This window comes from Moschus berezovskii, chromosome 18, assembly GCF_049115385.1.
Source record: "Moschus berezovskii isolate FMDL1 chromosome 18, NW_MosBer_1.0, whole genome shotgun sequence".
Lineage (NCBI taxonomy): Eukaryota > Metazoa > Chordata > Mammalia > Artiodactyla > Moschidae > Moschus > Moschus berezovskii.
The window spans coordinates 23,415,303-23,428,205 of record NC_142477.1 but is presented as its reverse complement, the minus strand read 5'-3'; the positions used below and the strand labels follow the sequence as shown (position 1 = coordinate 23,428,205).

At 36.7% G+C, this 12,903-nt stretch overlaps 1 protein-coding gene across 3 annotated transcripts in view; it reads left to right on the top strand.

Moving 5' to 3' along the window:
- The window catches only part of CDH18 (cadherin 18), a 408,681-nt gene that overhangs the window by 147,105 nt on the left and 248,673 nt on the right, over nucleotides 1-12,903 (top strand). For 2 of the 3 annotated variants that reach the window (XM_055422239.2, XM_088827639.1), the window contains exon 3: nucleotides 2,885-3,004. The exons of the other annotated variant lie outside the window; for it this stretch is intronic. In XM_055422239.2, coding sequence (XP_055278214.1) covers nucleotides 2,885-3,004 — 120 coding nt within the window. The remainder of the gene's footprint in view (nucleotides 1-2,884; nucleotides 3,005-12,903) is intronic. 3 annotated transcript variants of the gene reach the window in all.

The window sequence follows — 12,903 nt, the reverse complement described above, 5'->3', positions numbered from 1 at the left end:
AACATGATTTAGATCTAAATCGGTATTGTAAGGCCACAGCAAGTTTTAAAACCTGAGAATTTTGTAAGTGTGGTTTCTAAAAAGATAGCCATTATTTTACAACTTTCTATCTATACTTCTTTTTTTTTTCCTGACTCCTAGTAATAATTCCTTTATGCCCAGTATGATCACCGTTTTTCCTATAAGATAAAAGATTTGGCAGGTATAATTTTGCAACATTTTGGACACAGTACGGGCTTTTAAACTTTTTAGAGTCTGACCCAGGTACCTACTATAGATTTTAATTTCTGCAATTTAAGGAGGTACTAAATTATTGGAAGGACCGAAGCTAAAGCTGAAACTGCAATACTTTGGCCACCTCATGTGATGAGTTGACTCACTGGAAAAGACTCTGATGCTTGGAAAGGTTGGGGGGGGGAGGAGAAGGGGACGACAGAGAATGAGATGGCTGGATGGCATCACCGACTCTGTGGACATGAGTTTGAGTGAACTCCGGGAGTTGGTGATGGACAGGGAGGCCTGGCGTGCTGTGATTCATGGGGTCGCGGAGAGTCGGAGAAAACTGAGAGACTGAACTGACTGAACTGAAATGAAAATACCTCCCTCCTATGCCAATGTTTTGAACAGATACCTACCTACTGGTTTTCTCTGACCAATTTGGAGAGATGAATATAGGTATTGAGCAGGTGTTGAAACTCACAGGAAAAGTCTTTAATTACAGTAGTAACTATTATACTTAATGACGGAAGAGATCATCTACATGTGACTAGCTCTGGAAAGTTTATCAAGCCAGATACTGTAGTACTATAGTAAAAAAGAAATATATATAATATATATATTTAGTACACATCCAAGTCCAAATATGGCTCTAAGAATGGAAAAGCAGTAAAGCAAGAAGATATATTTTTTAACCTTTAAAATTTGATATCATCATAGATTCACATTCTGTCATGAGAAATAATATAGATTTCTTATATAGTTACCCATTTTACCCAATGCTAGCGTCCTGCAAAACTATTAAGCAATATCATAACCAGGTTATTGAAATGATTTACCAATCTTACTTACATTTCCCTAGTTTTACCTGTGTGTGTATGCATGTATTTAGTTATGGTGTATCCATAATCAAAATACTGAACAGAAGCAGTTTTATCAGGATCCCTCATGTTGCCCTTTTGTAACCAAACCCACACCTTTCCACTCTTTCTCCCCCAGATTCTAGCAACTACTAATCTGTCATCCATTTAGAAAATTGCATCACTTCAAGAATGTTAAATACATGGAATCAAACAGTATATAGCCTTTGGGGATTGTCTTTTTCCACCCGCTAGGCATAATTTCCTGAAGATTTATCCAAGTTGATGTTTATGTCAGTATTCTGTTCTTTTTATTGCTGAGTAGTATTCCTCAATAATATTGTACCATAGTTTGTTTAATCATTTTCCCATTGAATGATATTTGAGCTGTTTCTAGTCTGGTGCTAGTAAGAATAATATCTCTGAATATTCAGAAAACAGGTTTTATGTGAACATACATGAATATTTGTAAAACAGGTTTTTATGTGAACATACATTTTCATGACTTTAGCATAAATGCCCAAGAGTACAATTTGCTGCTGCTACATGGTAAATATATGTTTATTTAAGAATTTGCTAAATTTACATTTCCACTAGCTGTGTGTGAGTGGCCTAATTTCTCACCAGAATTTGGTGTCACTATTATTATGTTTTATTATCCACAATTAAAAGTTTCTTTTAGGTATATAGCAGTCCTTTTCTTCTGAGTGTGCATAATTATTAGTTATATTTTTACTTAGAATCTCAATATAAAAATTCTATTTAGAGGCCAAAATCATGGCATTTTACTAGAAGTCTATATATACAGATATCCCTCAGTATCTGAAGGGAATTGGTTCCAGCACCGCCATGGACACCCGTAGATGCTCAGGTCCTTTAGTTGGCCCTCAATATCCATATCCATAGTCCCATATCCATAAATTCAACCACATCAGATCAGAACATAGAACATGATCAGCAGTTGGTTGCTTTCATGGACGTGGAACCAAATATTGCTGTTGTTCAATCCCTCAGTCATGTCCCACTCTTTGCAACTCCATGGACTGAAGCACTCCAGGCTTCCCTGTCCTTTACTGTCTCCTGGAGCTTGATCAAACTCATGTCCATTGAGTCAGTGATACCACCCAACCATCTCATCCTCTTAGCCCATTCTCCTCCTGCTCTCAATCATATATATGAGGAATTGGGTATATGGAGGGCCAACTGTACATGTATTATCTTCTAATAAGCATTGTCAGATGAACTTGGCATTCTGCATTAACTAGTTCTGTACTTTCAGAGGATCTATTTCTAGGATCCTTTGAAGGTACAGAACTAGTTTTGCTTAAAGTCATGCTGAATTTCAACATGGAAGTAAAAAATTTGTAGTTAAGCAGATATTAGACTCTTTATAGGTGTGTTGGACCTAAATCATTGACTGAATTATTAAACTTAAAATTTGTCAGTAACCCCAGCATTGTTCAAGACTCAACTGTACACCCTCAAAATACTTTTGATTTTATTATCCCCCAGTTAACACCAATTTGATTCTTGAGAATTAACCCAACCCACTCTGATTACATGAAGGTTAAAACAGACCCTTCATAATGGTATCATCTCATAAAGAATCATATTAAAATAACTGTGGTCTATCCTGGGCTCTCTTTTAGGACAATTGGTTGCACAGAAAGAAAGCAAGTACCATGTTTGAAGGATGATCTAAGAAATAGAAGAAATTATCACTTTCCACAGATGTTTCAGCATAAACTTTTTTTTTTCTGGGTACAAATTAATAATGTGCTTAATCATTTGTTTTCCTGAATGCACAGGTACCTCTGTTCTACAGGTGACAGCCACTGATGCAGATGACCCTACCTATGGAAACAGTGCTCGAGTGGTTTACAGTATTCTCCAGGGACAGCCCTACTTCTCTGTAGACCCTAAAACAGGTTAGTACTTTTATGGATACTTGATGTAAAGATGCATGCTACAAAAAAAGGAAGCAGTATTTTCATGGCTGTGTGTTCTTCTACATTAGACATTGTTATTTTAGATCTTGAAAATGCCCTCAGTTTTTCCAGGACAGTGTGATTAAATAATTGAAGATAATTAACTGTCTTCCTTTATACCTGATTATCCATCATTTATACCCATACCAGTAAAAACTTTTCATTTTTGCATCTTTCTGTGACATTTAAATAAATGCTGTTTAAAAGAGAGATTACATAACATTTCAGTCTTAAAGTAGTGTGTTATGTAAATGAAATTAACTGAGAATAAAGCCAAAGACATAGAAGCATTTGTTAAAGAAATATATGAATTCTGCTCTATTTCTTCTCTTTTTTGTAGCCAAAATAGACATATTATATTACGTGATGCCAAAATGGTAATGAAGGATACTCAATAATTCAGTGTAGGGCTTTGTTCTAGCAGCATACTCTATAAACCACAAAAACTCATGGTCTTATCAACAAAGAGTTTATGAATAGAAATTTGGCTAAAGATAAATATAAACCCATTTTTAAAAGTAGCCAAATGTTCAATATGAAATGGTTCAAGTTTAATAAACAGTTTCAAGAATGTACATAATCAAGATATATAGATGGACCAGAGAGAGGTCTAGGATGTTCCAGCAGCTTCCTGGATCCTTTCTGGTAATGGGAGGTCCATTCTGAATCTAGTTAACATGTGGGCTCTTCAAGTAAAGGTCACCGCCAGGTAACTAATGCAGGGGCAATATTTGGTCATAAGTATCTCCTTACCATCATACAGTTACGTAGCATGCAACACGTTTGTCAGGACACACTGCTCAATAAGTCCACAGTACAGTTTATTAACCATTGTCTCATACATTGAGGTACATTAATTGCAGAGATGCTATGGACAAGCTTACTATAATAGTTAATGCCATTAGATTGCCAGGAGGATTGTCATTGTCATGTTTACAGGAAGGTGCCTTCTTTCTTTCCCTGGCGTGCTCCAACGCAAAGTACACTGGGCAGGAGGAGACCTCAGACATACAGTCTGAACCCTTTAAGTTCCCATAACTTAAGAAGAAAACAGTGAACAAGGTGTAAAGATACAGATTTGTAAATGAAGAATTGTACATATATACCTATGTATATATCCACATCGGAGAAGGCAATGGCAAGCCACTCCAGTACTATTGCCTAGAAAATCCCATGGATGGAGGAGCCTGGTTGGCTGTAGTCCGTGGGGTCACTAAGGGTCGGACACGACTGGGCGACTTCACTTTCACACATTGGAGAAGGAAATGGCAACCCACTCCAGTGTTCTTGCCTGAAGAATCCCAGGGACGGGGGAGCCTGGTGGACTTCCGTCTATGGGGTCGCACAGCGTCGGACACGACTGAAGTGACTTAGCAGTAGCATATATCCACATACTATATGCATTATAATTATAAAATAAATGAGATAAATAAAAATTGGGAAATAATAAAAATAAATAATATAATGTGACCTAGAGTGAGCATGCAAGCTCTTATGTTAATAGGACCAAGGTATTACTAAATACTTAGAAATAAAAATGTTTATCAGCCTAGTAATCAAAATTCTGGGACAAAAATTATATGCATATATTTATGTTACTTCAGAATTGATAGAAAATATTTTTTACTGAGACATATTTGAAGTGTTGCTGCTGCTGCTGCTGCTGCTAAGTCACTTCAGTCGTGTCCGACTCTGTGTGACCCCATAGATGGAAGCCCACCAGGCTCCCCCTTCCCTGGGATTCTCCAGGCAAGAACACTGGAGTGGGTTGCCATTTGAAGTGTAACGCTGTGTAATTAAAGGGGTACAGCATGTTGACTTAATGCATGCCTGTATTGTAATGTGATTGACATGTAGTGATAAACATTCTTAAGCCAACTCATTATTTGACAAGAGTGTTTCTCATTTTGCAGTAATTTCCCGATAACCATGATTGTTTTTTGTATAAAAGATGTGTATTTCTCACTTTAAATATGCATCTTCCTGGAGAAAAGAGTCGAGGAGACTATGTTCCAGTTTCCTCGTCTGAGGCTACACACAAAAACATACATGTATGCATGCATACACGTGCACACATACAGTTTATTCAAGTAACTCTCCTTTTAGAGAGCTGAATGTTTATTTATACGTACATGTTATATTTACTTAATAGAATATTGCTAGACATAGACATCTTATATGAGTTTTAAAAACTTACCACACACTTGAACTTCTTTAAAACCAAATAATAATTCTGTGTGCTTGTGTGTATCTGAATATCTGTCTGAATGTCTACATGTGTTGGTGTGAGTATATGCAGATATGTATATGGGTGTGTGTGTGTGTGCATATTTACTTTGGACAAAGAAAGCAGGCCAATATGGATAAAAAGTGACCAGTGTTGAACTCTTCTGTTGCTTGTTTTTTAGTGAAGTAAATATATCAAACACAAAATTCAAATAAAAATCGCATTTGGTTTTACATATTTATTATGTATTAATTAAGTCCATCAGGAAACAAAAATGATTATCTGAGATATAAATAGGCTGCTATTAAGGTTCTGTTCTATCGAAATTATCTTTGCTCTTATAATTTTTGCTCTTTTATTTAAGCAAAATGATTTATTGAATGAAATGTATGCCTCCATATTGATATGTTTTAATTTCAATATTGTATTGGCTGAAGCATCAGAGAAGTCTATGGATGTCTTCCACTATCAAGATTGTTTGAATATGCAAATCTCTTGGATTGGTTGTCTGTACAAAGTGTTAAGAGGGATTATAAAACAAAATGCTGAGTGTTCTCTTCAAAGCTAAGATATTTTTGGTAATTTAAGCTTAAGAGATCTATTATAATGCAATTAAACATCCTCAGAACTAATTAATTTAGTGGAAATTGTGCCTTAAATAACTAGAATAAAATACATACAAACATACTTAAAAATAAGTAATCAGTTGTTATAAATGAGATGTTATATAAGAAAATTGGATGAGTAGTTGCTTTAAAATGTATAGTTTAATAGTAATACTTTAATTCTATCCTCTCATTTGGCATGACTGTAACATTTCTAGTTAGTCCATTCAAAGAAGAATAATTATAATGCAGGTGAACTTTTGTATTCAAATAGAGTTGTGAGTGCGTATGATTAAGATCAGGACTTTGGATTGCCTTATTTCCATTGCGTTAAAAGGTATATAGGCTTCCCTGGTGACTCAGGTGGTAATGAATCTGCCTGTAATGCTGGAGACCTGAGTTCGATCCCTGGGTTGGGAAGATTCCCTGGAGAAGGGAAAGGCTTAGCCATACCGGTATTCTGGCCTGGAGAATTCCTTGGACTATGTATGTAGTCCATGGGGTCACAAAGAATTGGATATGACTGAGCAAATTTCACTTGATCTTATACTATGACATTTCTAGTTAGTCCTTTCAGTGGAGACTAATTACAATGCAGCAGAACTTTTATATTTAAATAGAGCTGTGAGTGCTTATGGTTACAATTCATGGCTCTTGAATTATTGTACTATACATAATTTGTTTAATAAGGTATGCATTGTTTTCTACTGAATCTTGTTAATCAATATGATGAAGCGTGAATCCTGTGAATAATTTATTGCTTCAAATAAGTTTTGTTTTTGTTATTCATAATGCTTGCTTAATGTGGAACAACAACAAGAGAATACTTCTTAATGATTGATTTAATATTAACTACTATTTAAAATATCAGAAAACTGAAAAATTAACAGAGATGACAATGAATTGTACAAAACATATACTATTTCTGGCCACATATATGTAGAAATTGTGTTAATGTAGGCTTTATGAAGATGTTGTTGTTTTTTCATTGCTAAGTCAAGTCTGACTCTTTGCCACCCCATGGACTGGTAGCCTGATAGTCTCCCCTGTCCATGAGATTTCCCAGGAAACAATACTGGAGTGGATAGCCATTTCTTTCTCCAAGGGATCTTCCCAACCCAGATATCGAACCCACGTCTCCTGCATTTCAGGAGGATTCTTTATTGACGAGCTACCAGAGAATCCCCATTTATGAGGATGTTGGTGTTGGAATAGTAGCTAAGTTGTGTCTGACTCTTGCAACCCCATGGAATGTAGCCTGCAAGGTTCCTTTGTCCCTGGGATTCTCCAGGCAAGAATACTGGAGTGGGTTGCCATTTCCTTCTCCAGGGGAACTTCCCAACCCAGGAACTGAACCCAGGTCTCCTGCATTGCAGGCAGATTCTTTACTGACTGAACTACAAAGGAAGCATTCTACTTAAACATTTTCATTTTAATTCAACAAAGAAAACTTTTAGACTTATTACGCGAGGAACTGTTTTAACACTTATGAAAACTGCTAACACTAAACGGAGTATTATGAAGAAGGCAGCTGAGTTCAGTTCAGTTCAGTCGCTCAGTCATGTCCGACTCTCCACGACCCCATGAATCACAGCACGCCAGGCCTCCCTGTCCATCACCAACTCCCGGAGTTCACTCAAACTCATGTCCACAGAGTCGGTGATGCCATCCATCCATCTCATTCTCTGTCGTCCCCTTCTCCTCCCTCCCCCAACCTTTCCCAGCATCAGACTCTTTTCCAGTGAGTTAACTCGTCTCATGGGGTGGCCAAAGTATTGCAGTTTCAGCTTTAGCATCAGTCCTTCCAATGAACACCCAGGATTGATCTCCCTTAGAATGGACTGGTTGGATCTCCTTGCAGTACAAGGGACTCTCAAGAGTCTTCTCCAACACCACAGTTCAAAAGCATCAATTCAAAAAAAAAACAAAAACATCAATTCTGCGGCGATCAGCTTTCTTCACAGTCCAACTCTCACATCCATACATGACCACGGGAAAAACCATAGCCTTGACTAGACGGACCTTGGTTGGCAAAGTAATGTCTCTGCTTTTTAATATACTATCAAGGTTGGTCATAACTTCCCTTCCAAGGAGTAAGCGTCTTTTAATTTCATGGCTGCAATCAGCATCTGCAGTGATTTTGGAGCCCAAAAAAATAAAGTCTGACACCGTTTCCACTGATTTTCCCATCTATTTCCCATGAAGTGATGGGACCAGTGATGTTGAATTTTAAGCCAACTTTTTCACTCTCCTGTTTCATTTTCATCAAGAGGCTCTTTAGCACTTCTTCACATTCTGCCATAAGGGTGGTGTTATCTGCATATCTGAAGTTATTTATATTTCTCCCAGCACTCTTGATTCCAGCTTGTGCTTCATCTAGCCTAGCGTTTCTCGTGATGTACTCTGCATATAAGTTAAATAAGCAGGGTGACAATATACAGCCTTGACCTGCCCCTTTCCCTGTTTGAAACCAGTTTGTTGTTTCATGTCCAGTTCTAACTGTTGCTTCCTGACCTGCAAACAGATTTCTCAGGAGGCAGGTCAGGTGATCTGATATTCTCATCTGTTTAAGAATTTTCAGTTTGTTGTGATCCACACAAAGACTTTGGCATAGTCAATAAGGCAGAAATAGATGTTTTTATGGAACTCTCTTGCTTTTTGGATGATCCAATGGATGTTGGCAATCTGATCTCTGGTTCCTCTGCCTTTTCTAATTCCAGCTTGAACATCTGGAATTTCACAATTCACATACTGTTGAAGCCTGGCTTGGAGAATTTTGAGCATTACTTTACTAGCGTGTGAGATGAACACCATCGTGTAGTTGTTTGAACATTCTTTGGCATTGCTTTTCTTAGGGATTGGAATGAAAACTGACCTTTTCCAGTCCTGTGGCCACTGCTGAGTTTTCCATATTTGTTGGCATATTGAGTGCAGCACTTTCAGAGCCTCATCTTTTAGGATTTGAAAAAGTTCAACTTGAATTCCATCACCTCCACTAGCTTTGTTCATAGTGATACTTGCTAAGACCCACTTGACTTTGCATTCCAGGATGTCTGGCTCTAGGTGAGTGATCACACCATCTTGATTATCTGGGTCATGAAGATTTTTTTTTGTATAGTTCTTCCGTGTATTCTTGCCACCTCTTAATACCGTCTGTTTCTATTAGGTCCATACCATTTCTGTCCTTTTTTGTGCCCATCTTTGCATGAAATTTTCCCTTGGTATCTTTCATTTTCTTTAGAGATCTCTAGACTTTCCAATTCTATTGTTTTCCTCTGTTTCTTTGCATTGGTTGCCGAGGAAGGCTTTCTTATCTCTCCTTGCTATTCTTTGGAACTCTGCATTCAAATGGGTATATCTTTCCTTTTGTCCTTTGCCTTTCACTTCTATTCACATCTATTTGCAAGATCTTCCCAGACAACTGTTTTGCCTTTTTGCATTTCTTTTCCTTGGAGATGGTCTTGATCCCTGCCTCCTTTACAGTGTCAGGAACCTCCTTCCACAGTTTTTCAGGCACTCTATCAGATCTAATACCTTGAATCTATTTCTCACTTCCACTGTATAATCGTAAGGGATTTGATTTAGGTCATACCTGAATGGTCTAGTGGTTTTCCCTACTTTCTTCAATTTAAGTCTGAATTTGGCAATAAGGAGTTCATGGTCTGTGCCACAGTCAGCTCCTGGTCTGACTGTGACTGTGCCTTGTTTATTGACACAACTCAAATATCATTCCTATTCAAGTTAATACAGTGCCAACTGCATGAAAAACAAATCAATATGTTCATAGATTCTTCACATCTTTACAAAGCATGAAATTTATGTCAGCTGGTCATAGCAGAAGCTTAATAATTGAGTTGCTGCAAAAGATTAGTTCCCTTGACTTAGGTCAAAGACAAAACCAAGAATCTACCATGTCTCTTTCTGGGGTCTTAGAATGAGGGATTCACAAAGGGCAGATATGTGGTTTTTTCATTGAGAATGCACATCTCTAAATAGTCATAGTATTAATAGCCACTTGATTTTTTTCCACTAGCTGTTTCATGGTCAACAACTTATGAATTATTTCTTGCTTTTTTCTAAACTGGTAAATATATGTTAAATTATGTCTGTGCCTCTTTACTGAGAAATGTGTTGAATCTTCCTTATGGTCAATTTAGGAAATATGAAAAGCTGGATTAAAATCTGATATCAGGGAAAACAGGGATATGTAGTTTACAAAATCCAATTTAAGTTTTATCCACAGTTGCTTACAGTGCTAGCAATGGTGACTACCAGCTCTTTTGACTATTAACATGAGCCATAAATCAGTGATTGCAATGATGGGGTCTGCATAAATGGTACTTACAGTGGGTGTTTGCCACACACCTAAAATAAAGACTCTTGAGACATTTATAGTGTAATATAGATCAGTTATATTTTAAATTGTGAATCATTTTCATACAATCTTTATTAATTTTTCTTGTAATGAATATTTAATTAGAAAATATAGTTACTTTAAACATTGCTGTTGATAAGTGCTACTTCTAATTTTTCAGGTACATACAGTAGAAAGACTACCTTTTAATTATATATACAGAGCATACTAGATTTTTTTCAACATATCTAGATCATTTTTGTATTTGAATGTTTCTGTGACATGATGTTAAAAAATGACAGATATTGGGTTTCAACTCTCTTGTTAGTCAAACCTTTCTGAATGAATGACATCCATTTCACAGGGAACAAAGCAGTTGACATCAAGTACAATGCACTACTACACCGAGTGATGGTTACTGGTTCTGAAGGCACAAATAATATCATTATTTATTTTTAAAAGGCATTCTTGTAAATTTAATAAAGAAAAAGGGACATCCTGGCTTTCCAGTTGTTAAGACTCTGCTTCCAATGCAGGGAGTGCAGGCTCAATCCCTGGTCAGGTAACTGAGATCCCACATGCCCTGCAGTGTGCTCAAAAAAAAAAAAAAAGCATGAAAAAAATAAAGATGCAATTCGCCTTCCTATGACATAAATAAATAGTTATAGTTTAGTTTATATAGAGAAGTAACACATATTTATTTGTCTTACAAAATATCAAAGTTTATTCCCAAATTGATTGGAGATAACTTCCTGGTCAAATCCTAGGATGTACTTATTATCTACTTAAATTTTATGCTCCTATTTACTTGTATCTGTATACCAATAATGATAATGTCTTTTCCAGAGAGGAAAATAATGCAATGCTCTCAGTTAATCCAGACACTAGAAAAGCATTGTTACTCAGTAAAGTTTTCTCATTTTGCTCTCTTTAATATTGAGAAGAATTTCCAAAATTACTACATAGCTCACTGTAATGAATTTAAGTCTTATCTAAAACAGGAAAAAAAATTATTTCATGTAGAGGATTTTTTTTTTTACTCCGAATAACTATACAAAATTGTAAAAAGCGAGTGTTCCACTATTTTATGTCTTTAAATTTCTTTCCCAAATTTCAAGGAAAATTATCTCTATGAATATTATTAATAGAAGAAATATACTTTTAGAAAATGTGGAGTGGTAATTTAAAGAGAAATGAGTTAAACAAAATAACTAGTCATTTAGCTATGCAGAGAATTAGAGGAAAACAACAGAAGGGGAAAGACTTCTGAGAAGGGGAAAGAAATCTCTTCAAGAAAATTGGAAATATCAAAGGAAAGTTTCATCCAAAGATCTGCACAGTAATGGACAGAAATGGTAAAGAGCTAATAGTAGTAGAAGGGCTCAAGATGAGATGGAAAGAACACACAAAAGATGGAAAGAATAAGTACAAAAAAGATCTTAATGACCCGAATAATCAGGATTGTGTGGTTAGTCACCCAGAGCCAGACATTCTGGAGTGTGAAGTCAGGTGGGTCTTAGGAAGAACTGCTGTCAAAAAAGCTAGTAGAGGTGATGGAATTCCAGCAGAGCTATTCAAATTCTTAAAAGATGATATTATCAAAGTGCTGCACTCAATATGACAGCAAATTTGGAAGACCCAGCAATGGCCACAGGACTGGAAAAGATCAATCTTCATCTCAGTTCCCTAGAAGGGCATTAAAAAATATTCAAACCGCGAGACAGTTGCACTCATCTCCCATGCTAGTAAGGTTATGCTCAAAATCCTGTATGCTAGGCTTCAGCATTATGTGAACCGAGAACTTTCAGATGTTCGAGCTGGGTTTACAAAAGGCAGAGGAATCAAATACCAACTTGCCAGCTTTTGCTGGATCATAGAGAAAACAAGGGAATTCAAAAAAAGGAAAAAAACATATACCTCTGCTTATTAACTGTGCTAAAGCCTTTGACTGTGTGGGTCATGACAAACTGTGGAAAACTCTCAAAGAGATGGGAGTACCAGACTATCTTACCTGTCTTCTGAGAAACCAGTATGCTGGTCAAGAAGCAACAGTTAGAACCATGTGTGGAACAACTGAGTGGTTCAGGATTGAGAAAGGAGTATGACATGCCTGTTTATCATCACCCTGTTTTTTTTAACTTATACGCAGAGCACATAATGTGAAATACCAGGCTGGATGAACTATAAGTTGGAATCAAGATTGCCAGGAAAAATATCAACAACCTCAGATATGCAGATGATACCACTCTAATGCCAGAAAGTGGAGAGGAACTAAAGAACCTCTTGATGAGGGTGAAGGAGGAGAGTGAAAAAGCCAACTAAAAACTAAATATTAAAAAAAAAAATAAGATCATAGTATCTGGTCCCATTACTTCATGACAAATAGAATGGGAAATGGTGGAAACAGTGACAGATTTCCTCTTCTTGGGCCCTAAAATCACTGCAGATGGTGACTACAGCCTTGAAATTAGAAGATGAGTGCTTCTTGGCAGAAAGGCTATGACAAACCCAGACAGTGTGTTAAAAAACAAAGACATCACTTTGCCGAAAAAGGTCTGTATAGTCAAGGCCATTGTCTTTCCAGTAGTCATGCACGGTTGTGAGAGATGGACCATAAAGAAGACAGAGCACTGAAGAATTGATGCTTTCCAAT